At 55.9% G+C, this 13,526-nt stretch overlaps 6 protein-coding genes across 6 annotated transcripts; 3 read left to right on the forward strand and 3 right to left on the reverse strand.

The window, feature by feature from the left end:
• Nucleotides 1-92: 92 nt before the first annotated feature.
• On the reverse strand, nt 93-2,334 carry BO70DRAFT_370519 (FAD-dependent oxidoreductase; the record flags this gene model as incomplete). The annotated part of the gene is made up of 5 exons (XM_025544742.1): nt 93-390; nt 557-827; nt 1,055-1,073; nt 1,117-1,650; nt 1,723-2,334. 5 exons carry the CDS (start codon nt 2,332-2,334, stop codon nt 93-95), a joined length of 1,734 nt encoding a protein of 577 aa, XP_025400315.1.
• A 1,410-nt stretch (nt 2,335-3,744) lies between these two features.
• BO70DRAFT_424246 (UbiA family prenyltransferase) lies at nt 3,745-4,931 on the reverse strand (the record flags this gene model as incomplete). Its single annotated transcript, XM_025547614.1, has 3 exons — nt 3,745-3,772; nt 4,041-4,724; nt 4,828-4,931. 3 exons carry the CDS (start codon nt 4,929-4,931, stop codon nt 3,745-3,747), a joined length of 816 nt encoding a protein of 271 aa, XP_025400316.1.
• Nucleotides 4,932-5,405: 474 nt separating this feature from the next.
• On the forward strand, nt 5,406-7,174 carry BO70DRAFT_395651 (cytochrome P450; the record flags this gene model as incomplete). The annotated part of the gene is made up of 4 exons (XM_025546552.1): nt 5,406-5,997; nt 6,068-6,357; nt 6,523-6,958; nt 7,065-7,174. 4 exons carry the CDS (start codon nt 5,406-5,408, stop codon nt 7,172-7,174), a joined length of 1,428 nt encoding a protein of 475 aa, XP_025400317.1.
• BO70DRAFT_428556 (uncharacterized protein) lies at nt 7,146-9,787 on the reverse strand. The gene is made up of 5 exons (XM_025547989.1): nt 9,256-9,787; nt 9,065-9,169; nt 8,581-8,954; nt 8,150-8,477; nt 7,146-7,584 (listed from the first exon to the last, which is right to left on the reverse strand). Exons 1-5 carry the CDS (start codon nt 9,406-9,408, stop codon nt 7,498-7,500), a joined length of 1,047 nt encoding a protein of 348 aa, XP_025400318.1. The 5' UTR covers nt 9,409-9,787; the 3' UTR covers nt 7,146-7,497.
• Nucleotides 9,788-10,082: 295 nt separating this feature from the next.
• BO70DRAFT_379094 (SDR family NAD(P)-dependent oxidoreductase) lies at nt 10,083-11,257 on the forward strand (the record flags this gene model as incomplete). Its single annotated transcript, XM_025545311.1, has 3 exons — nt 10,083-10,297; nt 10,344-11,016; nt 11,079-11,257. Exons 1-3 carry the CDS (start codon nt 10,184-10,186, stop codon nt 11,255-11,257), a joined length of 966 nt encoding a protein of 321 aa, XP_025400319.1. The 5' UTR covers nt 10,083-10,183.
• Nucleotides 11,258-11,679: 422 nt separating this feature from the next.
• BO70DRAFT_313385 (EBP2 family rRNA-processing protein) lies at nt 11,680-13,302 on the forward strand. Its single transcript, XM_025540243.1, has 2 exons — nt 11,680-12,534; nt 12,741-13,302. The coding sequence occupies exons 1-2, from the start codon at nt 11,715-11,717 to the stop codon at nt 13,037-13,039; spliced, it is 1,119 nt and encodes a 372-aa protein (XP_025400320.1). The 5' UTR covers nt 11,680-11,714; the 3' UTR covers nt 13,040-13,302.
• Nucleotides 13,303-13,526: the final 224 nt, after the last annotated feature.

Raw genomic sequence — 13,526 nt, forward strand, 5'->3', positions numbered from 1 at the left:
GTTGTGTATATCACCCATATTATATATAGTACCACCCCACCAAACCCTACTCCTCACCCTACACTTCACCCCCCACTCCTCCCCCTCACCGGTCAAATCCCCACCATCCCAACCCAACACAACCTCCCCCCCTCCCGTTCTTCCCACCACTCACTCCCCACGCCCGTCTTCGCATAAAACAGCCCCTCGGGATCCCACTTGCGCTTTACCGCCAACAACCGCTCGTAACTCTCCCCGTAAAACACCCCCTGCCAGTCCGGCTGGTGGATGTCCGCTTCGTTGAGATACGCCCCGCTGTCGGGGGTGATGGCTTCGAGGAAGGGGAGGAGGACGTCCGTCATGAGTTGTTGGTTTGCGGCGTCGAGGGCGCGGTTGGTGAAGTTGTATGGTCTGTTTTGAGGTTTAGTGGGGGGGTTTATATGTTGAGGGGTGGGTTTGGGGGGGAGGAGGGTAGCATAGAGACTACTAGGGTCAAAAGGTACTAGCTAACCAGCTAACTAGCTATACCGAAGCAGACAAGAGAGTTGGGGGGGGGGGGGGAGGGGAGGGAACATACAACCCCAAAACAATATCAATGGCACTCTCCCTCCACGCCGGATTGACCGCGTTATCAGGGATCGCATGTCGGGAGACATTCAGCGATACGCCTGAGATGGCCGCCCCGTAGCCGGCTATTTGCTTGAATGCGCGCATCAGGTCGCGCATTTTGGAATTGACTGTTGATCGCGGGATCAGTCGGCCTCCGATTTGCGATTCCGTGACGTTGCTGAGTGGGTTCATGGTCGTGTAGCTGGAGTAGAAGGTTGGGAAGGGGGAGATGTGGTATGCTGTGTTTTTATGTCTTTTGTTAGTTTATCTGGTTTAACTGGTTCAGAATGCAGTTCAAGAATGGATATTGACCGGGGTAGGTGGGAGGAGAATTGAAATCGAATGGAAAAGGCAGGGGGGAGGTGGGAAATGGAGAGAGAGAGAAAAAGAAACGCATAGAGAGGAGGGAGAGGAAGAGAGAGAGAGAGAGAGAGAGAGAGATAGGAAGAAGGAAGGGAAAACATACAATAAGTAACATTCCACTGCTCCAAAACCCCCACAATCCCGCCAACCACCCCTCCAACCAACCCCCCAACTCCCCGGCACCGTCACCGGCGTCACCCCAAACTCCCCCCCCTGGAGCATCCAAATCGCCGCGCCCCCCACATCCCCCACCGCCGCAAACCCACTCACCAGCCTCTCCACCACCCCCCAAAACACCTCCCCGGGCACCCCCCCGTCCGCCCGAAACGTCAAATTCGCCGTGACGACACCCCCATCCGGATACACCTTGCTAGTCATGGAGACCACGGCGCCGAACACACCGCCCCCGCCACCGCAGAGCGCCCAGTACAGATCCTCATTTTCGGTTCGTGAGGCAGTGAGAAGTGTCCCAGAGGCAGTGACAACCTCCCACTCGAGCACCTGGTCCGCAGCGAGCCCGTACATGGATGCGAGCTGCCCGTGACCCCCGCCTTGGGTGTATCCGCCTGCCAGGCCGACGGATTGGCAGTTCCCCGCCACCAGGGTGAACGGGGTAGGGCTGGCGTGGTGGGCGAATGTGAGGGCTTCGTGGACTTGGATGCCCGCGCCGAATTGTATGGCGGGGCCGGTGTAGAGATCCTTTCCTCTCTCACTCTCATTTCTATCATCACTCACACTACCATTTCCACTCCCACTCCCGCTCCCGCTCACAACCTTGCTGGTATAGTTCCGAATAACCCGCATATCCTTGAGATGATGCGTCCACAGCGCCAACGCCCCACTCCCCGTCGACTTCCCCAGATAATCATGTCCGGTGTTTCTGATCACCAGACGCAGGTTATGCGTTCTGGCGAAGTTGATGGTCTGGATGTAGTCGTCGGCGCAGGTGGCGTTGACGACGTAGGCTGGGAGCGCGCCGAGCGTGCAGGGGGCGTCTGGGGGGAGGAACGGGTTGCAGGTTTCCGTGTTGAACCAGGGCGCCATGGGGGAGGAGGGGGAGGTGTAGTGCGTTTTGGGCAGCGGCCAGTCGGCGCGAAGGGTCTGGCAGGCGGAGGCGTTGTAGGGGGGGTGGTTGGGGGTGGTGTGGCAGATGCTGGCGAGGGGAGTGGTCGAGATGAGTTTGCCGTTTAGGGTGGCGTTGAGGAGCGTCCATTCGGAGGGGGACGGCCAGCAGGGGAGGTGGGGGTGGCAGCGGCAGGTTGGGGATGGTGTTAGGGATGGTGTTAGGGATGGGATTGGGGATGCAATTAGGGAGGAGGATTGGGGGATGGCGATCGTAGTGGTGGGTATGGTTAAGGACAGGAGGAGGGTGAAGAGCAGCATTGTGGATGTGTGAGTAGGATTGGCATTAAAGAAAGAGGGACCTCCTGGAAAGAAGATTGCCAAAACCTCTAAACTCGGGATTGGATCCTATCTTGACAATGGTATACGGGCCAAAGGAAACCGGGTTCTATATGAAGCTTTGCTGACCCCTCGCCGACCACGCTTTCAAACAGGGAAAATGCAGTCCCAATGCCCATTGTCTCAGCGAATACGACTCCATCCCCACATCAACTCAGGTACGGGTCCACATGGCGTCAACGTCGCGTGTTCTCGAAGCTCGGAATCTTCCATTGCAGGACCCGGTGTCTCGGGGTGGAGTCTGGAAGGATATGCTTCGGGCATTCTTACTGGGCTCTCGCTGCAATTCTTACTTCAACGAGGCCTATCATATCCTCTTCACGCCCCATGCCCCCACGTGGCGCTCCCTAGCATCGAAGAAGAAAGTCGGCCTCTCAACGGGACGGCGTACATAACCCTAACCCGGTGAGGCTGGCCCGGATAGGGCAGACCCGGCATCAGAACATCATACCCCCAACCCCACATCCTTGACAGTAATCTTCATCTCTGGTACTCCGTTTCAGGTGGCGGGCCGATCCACGTGGCCGAATCTAGTATTCTTATGCTGATGCTGATGCTGATGCTACATCGTATAGATGCGACGCTGACCAGCTGACTGACTGCACCTGTCACGTCAGCCTGTCGTGCGTCTCGGGGGATATTAGAATTCAATCGCAGAGTTAGGCGTACTAATCAGATTCATGGTATTGGCAAGTCATGTTGGTGTGGCCAGTACTGAGATGCACATATTGCGAGGGCACTGATATTAGTCTATCCACGACACCCCCCAACTTGCACATACAGTACTTCCCAGAGTACGGAGTGAAAATAAGAATGAACCCATGCAGGCCCCACTCTCCCATTCCTCCGTGATCGTCACATCACGCCAATCGGACTGAGTAGCGTCGCCACTAACTCAGTACTAGTGTATCTACTATCTGTGTTGACTGCAGGGTCTAGATCTCCGATCTCAACAACTACGTTACCTACTACGGAGTACTCCGTAGTAGATAGCCTGCGCTAATTTCTGACAGCGCCCGGCACGCGCGGGACAGACGTGATAGGGTGGGTGGTTAAGCATATTTCTTTTGATATCCGAGGACGTAATTATGCTGATTTGCAGTGGTCAGCGATAGCAAGTGGCCAAGTCGCGAGCTGGGGCTTTTTAGATTGGCTGTGGAGGTTACACCAAAGAGCAGATAGACTATCACCAGGCAGCAGGCAGCAGGTAGCGAGGTGAGGAGAATGAGGTCTAATGACGAATACGAGGGATATGTAACCCGAGTTTCTTGGCTGACGGGGCCCACTGGGGGTATCGATATCCGATCGATCGCGGATCCAACATCCTGGTCCCTATAGCCAGCCCGATATTTCCCTATGCCTGTAACAACCAAGCAACCCTATCAAATCCACACCAAACCATCACATTCACACACACACACACACACACACACACACACACACACACACACACACACACACATACACATCAACTTAACCACCTACGCACCCCTATCCCCCAAACACGGCAACAAATACAGTCCCACCAACCAAGCACACCACGCCCTCCACGCCCCTGCATCATCCCTCCGACACAACACCCATGTCGCAACGCAGCCCCCAACCCCCCCAGCCCCAGATACACCCACCACCCACCACTCCAAAACCAAACACAAGCCACGCTCCACACCCCCACGAACCCCGCCACGAGCGCGCGCGAGCACCGCTCCCCCAGCACAATCGGCAGGGTGCGCCGCCCGCGACTCCGATCGCCCGCCTGGTCCTTCAGATCCTGGATCTGCATCGTCGTGAGAATCACCCCGCTGATCAGGGCGCTCCAGATGTAGCCGGTGGGGGTGGGGTGGATGTCTTCCATTGTTGTCATCGTCATGCTGGGTAAGGTGGTGCTTCCCCTGCTTCCAGACCCACGCCCCCCACTCCCATCGAAACACGCAATCCGCAACGAAGCCACGTTAAAAAGTCCGTACGCGACCGCAATCACCGCATCACGAATAATCTCATCACCCGCCCGGAGGTCGTTGTACAGCCAGGTGATGAGCATGATCAGGGCTGTTTCCTGCCACACGCCCAGGTGGTAGTTCAGGGCGAGCACGGCGGGGATGGCGCCTAGCAGCAGGCGGCGGGTCTGGGTGGCGGTGATGCGGTTGGATGGGAGGGGGCGCCACGGCTTGTTGAGGTGGTCTTCTTGGATGGATTCGGGGAGGCGTTGGTTGCTGAGATCGAAGATTAGGACCGTGGCCCAGTTGAAGAGGATTGTGGGGGGGCGCGGTGGAGGAGGTGGATGTGGGTGTGGGTGTGGGCGTGGGTTAGGGCTGTGGTTGAGGGGATGGGGATGGGGATCGTGATGGGGCGGTGGTGAGGGGGACGCGGGCGAGGGATCCGAGGAGGCCGAAGAGGGAGTTCGGCAGGACGAACGTGGGGAAGTTGCTTTCGGTGAAGTGCCAGATGAGGGGGGGGAGGGTGGTGAGGGTGAGGGTTGGTGGGGGTGGGGGGGTGGGGGGGGATTTGGAGAGCGTCATTCCGAGAGATGTTTTGTAGGTCGTGCTGGACTATCTGGGATATAGCAGAAGGAGGAAAGTCGGCTGGGTCAGGGTGCGAGGATAGCGCTTAGTGGGGGAGGACGGTGGTGGATCGACGTCGGGTCTGGTCTAATATATACTCTATAGAGAGCCCTGATGCGATCCGATCAGGAGGCTCAAATATTGATCCGTCTGGCATATACCACGCTCTATCACCGCGTTTGGCGCACGGCGACGCCGTTGACAGCTGGCATGGCTACATGCACGCATCACAGCCTCGTCCATCATATCCCCATCCAACCCATTGTCTTGACCCCCCCGCTCTCGTGCGCTGGACAGCCATCTTGAGTGGTCCGCGCGCGGTGACACGGATACGTGATCGAATAAGAAAACCCATCGAGCCGCAGGGCAAGTACATGGCAGACGAGGAGCCTCGGAGCCTCAGCTTCTATCTCGACATCAGTGTCAGCCAGCATGAACAATCCACTCGCGTTGACTGTCGGCGCGGTGACCGGCGTGGTCATGCACCACGGCGTCTTCATCCACGGTGAATGGCACCTCCAGGCCCCGAGTATCCTGGTGGGACATGTGTCTGTCTTTGCTGTGCTGCTGCTTGCAAGCACCCGCTCCTCCTGGCTCCTCATCGCAGGCTATCTGCTTTCCCTCTTCGCCAGCATCACCATCTACCGTCTGTTCTTCCATCCTCTGCGCCACTTCCCAGGCCCGCTTGGGGCACGGATCTCCAAGCTCTGGCATGTCTGGCAGGCGAGGAAGTGCAAGAACTTCCTTGTTCTGGACGCTCTTCACGCTCAGTATGGCGACTTTGTCCGCACAGGCATGTCCCATCCCCCCCATATCACGCGAGGCATAACTAACAGGCCAGGCCCCAACGAACTCACCATCTTCCACCCGGACATCTACATCGCCCTCGACGGGCCCAAATCCCACTGCATCAAAGCGGAGTGGTACGACCTCCTCCACCCCAGGCAATCCCTCGTCACGACGCGCGACAAAGCCATCCACGCTGCTCGTCGGCGACAGTGGAACCGCGGGTTTACTGCTAAATGTATCCCCTCCCCTCCCCTCTCCGAAAAAAACAATAAGAATCAACAAAAGAAAGAAAGCTAACAGCCCAGCCCTCGCGCAATACGAAGCCAAGATCCTCACCTACATCGACGACCTCGACGCGCTGATCTCCCACGACGCCGCCCACCAGAACACCACAGAAATCAACCCGCTATTCTACTGGTTCGGGTTCGACACGATGGGCGACTTCGTCTTCAACAAGTCCTTCGACATGCTGCACCGGGGCGAGTGGCACTTCGTGATCGTGCTTCTGCGACGGGCGATGTCGATCCTGGGCCCGTTGAGCCCAGTGCCGTGGGTTGTACAGATAGCGTTTCGGCTTTGTCCGCGCGTGGGGATCGTAGGGGACTGGTTTCGCATGATGGGTTGGTGTGAGGGGCAGATGAGGGAGAGGATGGGGGTACTTTCCTCTTTTCATTACCTCCGTTAAATTACCTACCTACCCTTTCTATCTCCATAGCCAACTGTTACGCTAACCGGTGGATTAATATGCATATGCATATAGCTCCCCGCAAACCCAACCCAAACCCCGGACGTTGCATTCTACCTCCTCGAAGACGCCAAAACCCACGCATCGCAGATCCCCTGGCTCACCGGCGACAGCATCCTCGCCATCGTGGCCGGCAGCGAGCCGACGGCTAGTACCCTGATTGGCATCTTCTGTGAACTGGCGCGGGGTCCCGTCCACGCGGATAGGATCTATCGTGAGATTCGGACTACGGGCGTGGATGTGAATGACCCCCGGGCTCTGGCGAGGGAGTGTCCGCATCTGGAGGCTGTGGTTGCCGAGGCGTTGAGGCTCTATCCGGCGTTGTTGACGGGGGGGTATCGCAAGACGCAGGGGGAGGGGATGTGGATGGGTGGGAAGCATGGGGAAGAAGGTGCGGTGTTTGTGCCGCCGTTTACGACGGTCGTGGCGCCGAGGTTTTCGGTTATGAGGAGTATATCTTCCTTTTCTGTTTTCTTTATGGGAGGGAGGGATGTTATGGGTGACTGGAAACTGGGATGATTGGGTAGTAACTATGGTGTTAATGATGCTCTGTATAGGAGAAGACTGCTTCATCCGCGCCAGCGAATTCCTCCCCGAGCGATGGTCCGATGAGCCCTGGCTGGTGAGAAATAGGGCTGCGTATGCGCCTTTTGGGACTGGTATCTAGCTAGCCCTCTCTATTCCTTCAATCCCTCCTTTTCCATCCTTCAACCGTTCCGGTCCTTGGCTTTCTTTCTCTTCCTCTGTTCCATTTATATTTCCTTGATGCTTTCCCAATCTGATCTATGTATCTATCTCTGCTCCCCAGAACTCTCACTTCTTGCCTCTCGACACTCAATACTGATGCGTGTCTGCAGGCCACCACAGCTGCCTCGGCCGCTTCCTCGCGATGGACGACATGCGGCTCGTCACGGCCCGACTGGTGAGTAAATACCACGTACGCCTGGCACCAAGGGACACGGGGGAGGCGGTGATGGGGGAGATGACGGATCAGTTTACTTCGAATCCGGGAATGCTGAGGGTTAGGTTTGAGAGGAGGGTATCGGCATCGGCATCGGTATCGTCGTGAAAGAGTATCTGTGCCAGTGTGTGGTGGATGGGTCGAGGTGAGGATGTAGGTAGTATCTAGCTGTTGGATGGTGAAGAAAAAAGGGGAGGATGTGTGGGTATGGGAATATAAGAACTTGAAAGGAAGAGGATAGAAGTATATATATTAAATAAAGAAGTAGGAAGATGGATAGGGCCAAGTCAAGGTTCTCCCAGTGGTAGACCTCCCCATCGGTCAGTCCACTCCCCGCTGAATCTGAATCTCATGTCGCACGCTAATCCCTCCTCTCCTTCCTCTCCCTCCTCCACCCATCCCACCCCCCTTGACCAATTCCGCCAACGACCCCTGACTCTCCCCATCCCCATCCCCATCCCCATCCCCACCATGGCTAGAGCCATCCCCCTCCCCCCGCTCCTCATCACGATTATCACGATCATGGTACTGATGATGATGATCACTCCCCCTCCCCACCCTCGTCTCCACCCCAGTCCCAAACTCATACCCTTCTCCTTCCCCCCAACTCCCATCCGCCCCATTCCCAGCCCTACTCCCACTCCCCATTCCCATCCCCATCCCCATCCCATCCTCAAATACACTATCCTTCCCAACACCCTTCCTCCGACTCGACGGCTCACTCCCAATAGTATGCAACGCCTCGCGCAACCGTCCCGGCTGATTCCCATTCCCATTCCTATTTCTATTCCGATTCCCACTCCCCCCACTCCCCGACAAATACCTCCCCAAGCACGGCTCGACGTACAGCCGGAACAGCGGCGCCAGAGTCGGCAGACTCACGACGATCATGCTCAGCCAGAGCTCAAGGAAACTGACCAGGCCGACGAGGTACAAGCCGTGGACGAAGTCGAGGTTTGTGCTTGGGTCGAGGGTGATCTCGAGACGGTAGGCCATTATTGCTACGACTCTGTTTGGTTTCGTTAGTAATGGGTGGGGGGTTCATTAATCTTGATGTTGAGGGTGAGGTAAAGATTGTATGAAGGGGGGGGGGGGGGGGGGAAGAAACATACACCAACCCCATCGCAAACATGACACTAATTGTCAGTTTATTCCTCACAGACATCTTTAATCTCCACAGTGCCGGGATGGGTAACACGGCGATGGCCGTATCAATAAACATATTCAGACTGATGGAGAGGATCTCCTGGATGAACAGCGAGCGACACTTCCCGCCGGGGACCGGGTGCCACCCGTACGAGATGGGGTGGCACTGCGTCAGGAACAGACAGACGAAGGCGATGAAGTAGCTGATCACGATGGCGGTCATCGCCCAGATGGCGTAGGTGAAGCGCTGTGACGGGAAGAGCGTCCAGTAGAGCGCGATCATGGAGAGTTTGCAGCTCACTGTGCCGACGAGCCAGGTCATGCTGCTGCCGACGATTAACTGGGTTTGGTTAGGGTTGGTTATTATTATTATTATAATTGTTCTTGTTGTTGTTCTGATTGGAGTAGGGAGGGGAGAGGGAGAGGGAGAGGGAGAACCAGAAGACAAACCTGGTATTGCACCCCGAGCTCATAGGTAGTGAGCTCGGAGGTGTGCGCGCCTAGCCCGTTGGCGATGGCCCACCATGTTAGGGCAGACATGCAGCAGGTGCTTGTCTATTTTTATTAGGGGTTTGCGTTGATTAATAGATTAAGAGAGGAGGGATAGTAAGCTAGATAGCCATAGCATAGGATCGACTCACATAAGCCAGCAAAATCAGATAATCATGGAGTTTAAACGCCCGCCTCTTCACACGAATTGCCCACAGCCGCAGCCCCAGAACCACTGTCGTGAGGACCGTAAAGACAATCATCCAGATCATCAGTTTGAGACCGCCGGGACTTACGGTGCCCATTTTGCTGTGCTGTGCTGTGCTGATCTGATCTGATACTGGCCACACTACTGATGGCAGTATGGTAACCGGTGATGGTGTGGATACTGGTGTTGCTGTCGGTGCAGATACAGCTGCGATGGGAGGATGGATGAGCAAGCGAGCAAGCAAGCCAGCCAGCCCGCGAGCGAACGCCCAGAAATAACACCCTCAGCCGTACATGGTGCCTCGAGGACAAATGGCCAAGTCAGGTCAGGTCAGGTCAGGGAGACCTGCAGGGAGCCGCGCGGGGACTTTCGCGTTTATCAGAGCAGGGCTCGTTACCCTCCGCTGGGGGCACAGGTTCGGTCCAGGCCAGGCGGGCAGGCGGGCAGCGTCGCAGTGCAGCAGATCGATCGGCGTGATGACTGCATTTGGGGGGGGGGGGGGGGGTAACAGGTGAAATTAACAGGAGTGAGGAGTGGGAGGGACAAGGGGTGGTGTGGTGGTGGCGTTGTGGCCTCGGAGGGTAGATGGGGAATAGGGTTAGGATGGGATGGATGGATGGATGGGGGATGGGATTGGGGAATGGGGAATGAGGAATGAGGAAGGGTCTTTTCCCCGCAGGTGGACAGGCTGCAATCTGAGTCAGCTGGAAGTGTGTTGTGTTGTGTTGTGTTACACTATCAATAAACATTAAACATGCCCTTTATCTGTCTGTCATCTTTACTTCATCATCGCATCATCCCTCCCTCTTTCCACATCACCATCAATATCCTCGCCATCGACAGATTAAATCAACACAACAGCAACACTAATCATGCCTCCCCTCCCCTCCCTCACCCCAACCTGGCATAACACCACCTACCCCTCCATCTCGCCCACCCGCCCCGACCTCTCCGCCGCCAACAGAACCATCATCATCACCGGCGCAGTATTCCTTCCCTCCACCCCAACAAGCAACACTAATAATCTCCCAGGGCAGCGGCATCGGCCGCGCCACCGCACTCTCCTTCTCCCGCGCCGGCGCCCACAAAATCATCCTCATCGGCCGCACGCTCTCCACGCTGATCGAGACCCAGAGCGCGCTCTCCTGCCCCAGCTCCGTCCACGCCTGCAGCGTCACCGACGAAGCCTCTCTCGCCACGCTCGCCTCGGAAATCGGCCCCTGGGATGTCCTGATCCTAGGCGCGGGGTATCTAGCCGGTCCGGCGACGATCCGCGACTCGGGGGCGGAGGATTGGTGGGGGAGTTTTGAAGTATTCATTCCTTCCTTCTTTCTTCACCCCTCTCTCAAGTCCCTCCCAACTCATGGAGAAAGACGCATAAGGCAATCAAGGGGACTAATAACAGTCTCCTGGTTTGGACAGACAAACGTAAAAGGCGCCTACCTGCCCATCAAAACGCTCCTCCCCACAGCCCGTCCCCAGCATGCGACCATCATTGCGATCACGGCGATCACGACTTTCCCGGCCACTGCACTACCAGGTCTCTCGGCGTACGTCGGTTCGAAACTGGCCCTGCACAAGGTCATCGAGTTCGTGGCGGCGGAGAACCCGAATGTGTTTGCGGCGGCGCTGCATCCCGGGATGGTTGAGACGGGGGTGTTTCGCAAGAGTGGAGGGGATAAGGAGCGGTTGCCGATGGATGATGGTATTTTCTCCTCTTTTTCTTTGATATTGTGTTGTGTTGTGAAGCTAACAGTCTGTAAACAGTCTCGCTGCCGGCGGATTTCATGGTGTGGCTGGCGAGTCCCGAGGCGGCGTTTCTGAATGGGCGGCAGGTGTGGGCGAATTGGGATGTCGAGGAGCTGAAGCTGAGGAGGGGAAGGATTGGAGGGGGGTTGGAGTTGACGGCGGGGGTTTATGGGTGGCCGTTTAGGAGTGGATTGTAGATGAATAGCTGTAGCTGTAGTGGTGTGGTGATGCCTGGGGGATCTGTATTTTTAGGGCGGATGGGGAGAAAGAACCGTTTTACTACTACTAATGAGCATGAATTATGATCACACCTATGATTATGACATTCACAGCCAATCACAAACATAAATACTCCAACTGCCCTCTACCATCTAACAGAAGAATACTAAATATTTCCCAAACAATCTGATAAAATAGTCAAAAATAAAAAAATAGTATAGTAAAAATAATACATATCAATAACGGAACAACAATCTCCCTCCCTCATCCGCATCAGCCCCACCCACCACCCGCCCTAACCCAACCCAGCCTAGCGCCATCCCCAAAAAATTCCCTGGCGTCTTTGCTCGGCCTCACTCTCGACCATCCATCCAACACGACTCTTCCCACCTTCCAACCCCCCCCCACCCCCCAACCGCATTCACATCTCTCACCATGCCCAAGCGCAGCAAGCTCCTCCAGGCCCTGGACGACCACCGCGGTCGGGACTACGATGCCGAGAAGCAGAAGAAGCTTGTCAAGGCCGCGCGGAAGCGGAAGGGCGTGAGTGCGGAGGACGAGAAGGCGTTTAACGAGAAGAGCAAGAAGGAGCAGAAGGAGGAAGATAAGAAGAAGAAGGCGGAAGAGGAGGAGGAGGAGGAAGAGTCCGCCAGCGACGAGCCAGAAGCCACCCCCGAAGAGACCTCGGAATCACCGTCACAAGAACAAGACGACGAGGAAGAAGAAGAAGACGAAGAAGAAGAAGAAGAAGACATCCCTCTCAGCGACCTCTCCGCGGACGAAAGAGAAGACATCATCCCGCACCAACGCCTCACCATCAACAACAGCACCGCGATCACCGCCTCCCTGAAACGCATTTCCTTCCTCACCCCCGCGACCCACTTCTCGGAACACAACTCGCTCGTCAGCGCCGAACCCATCGACGTCCCCGACGCCAACGACGACCTGGCTCGCGAACTCGCCTTCTACAAAGTCTGCGCCGCGGCGGCCGGCACCGCGCGCGCCCTGCTCAAGAAGGAGGGCGTGCCGTTCACGCGCCCCGGCGATTACTTTGCCGAGATGGTCAAGACGGATGAGCACATGGGGCGCATCAAGAAGAAGCTGTTTGATGAGGCTGCTGGCAAGAAGGCTGCCGCGGACGCCAGGAAGCAGCGCGATCTCAAGAAGTTCGGGAAGCAGGTCCAGGTTGCCAAGTTGCAGCAGAGGGCGAAGGAGAAGAGGGAGACCTTGGAGAAGATTAGTGCGTTGAAGAAGAGTATGTTTTTTTTTTTTTTTTTCCATCTTCCCCTCTTATATATCTTCCTTCCATCCTTGTTCCTATTTCTTTCTTTCTTTCTTTCTTTCTTTCTTTCTTTCTTGTTACGTGTTGTGGGTTGGTTTGGGTTGGGTTGAGATGAGATGGATGGATGGCCTTCCACGCACTTTGAAATGGTTCAAATGCTAATATACATGTTCCCACAGAGCGCAAGGCCGACACCGCCGGTCCCACCGAAGACAAAGACAACCTGTTCGACGTGGCCATCGACGACGCCGCGCAGCAGACCGCCGGACGCAAGCGCGGCCGTGACGCCGAGGGCGGCCCCTCGCTCAAGCGCCAGAAGAAGAACGAGCGCTTCGGCTTCGGCGGCAAGAAGCGCCACATCAAGAGCGGCGACGCCATGTCGTCGGGTGATCTGCGCGATTTCTCCGTCAAGAAGATGAAGGGGAAGGGCGGCCCCAAGAGGCCCGGGAAGAGTAAGCGGGCCGCGGGTCGGAATTGATCTATCCTAGTGTCTATCACTCAAGCATTCATTCCATTGGTTTGATTGATTGATTGATCAATCAATCAATCGGTTAATCGTTATTTGTTGATGGTTGATGGTTGATGGTTGATTGATAATACAGAGTATCTAGTGATGGTGTGTTTTTTCTGTATGTTATTATATTATCATGTTAGGTTAGATACCGGTCGGGTCCTAAAAGCAGTGTGTTGTGTTTGTTATAGACAGTTTTGTGGTTTGTATTGAAAGATATCATAAGGTAGGTAAGGTAGGTATCTGAGGGAACGGTCTGTCTGTCTTAAGGTAGGAAAGGTAGTCATAGCTGGTATCTTATCATCTCTCGTGCTGTCTGGACGTGATGTGATGTGATGTATCTCGCGGCTGCATGTCACTGCATCTGCATCCCACTGCGTAAATCACTCCATCGTCGCCGTGTGCCTGTCTGTCCGTCTGTCCGTCTGTCCGTCTGTCCTTCCGTCGCATCAGC

Source organism: Aspergillus heteromorphus, assembly GCF_003184545.1.
Source record: "Aspergillus heteromorphus CBS 117.55 chromosome Unknown BO70scaffold_9, whole genome shotgun sequence".
NCBI lineage: Eukaryota > Fungi > Ascomycota > Eurotiomycetes > Eurotiales > Aspergillaceae > Aspergillus > Aspergillus heteromorphus.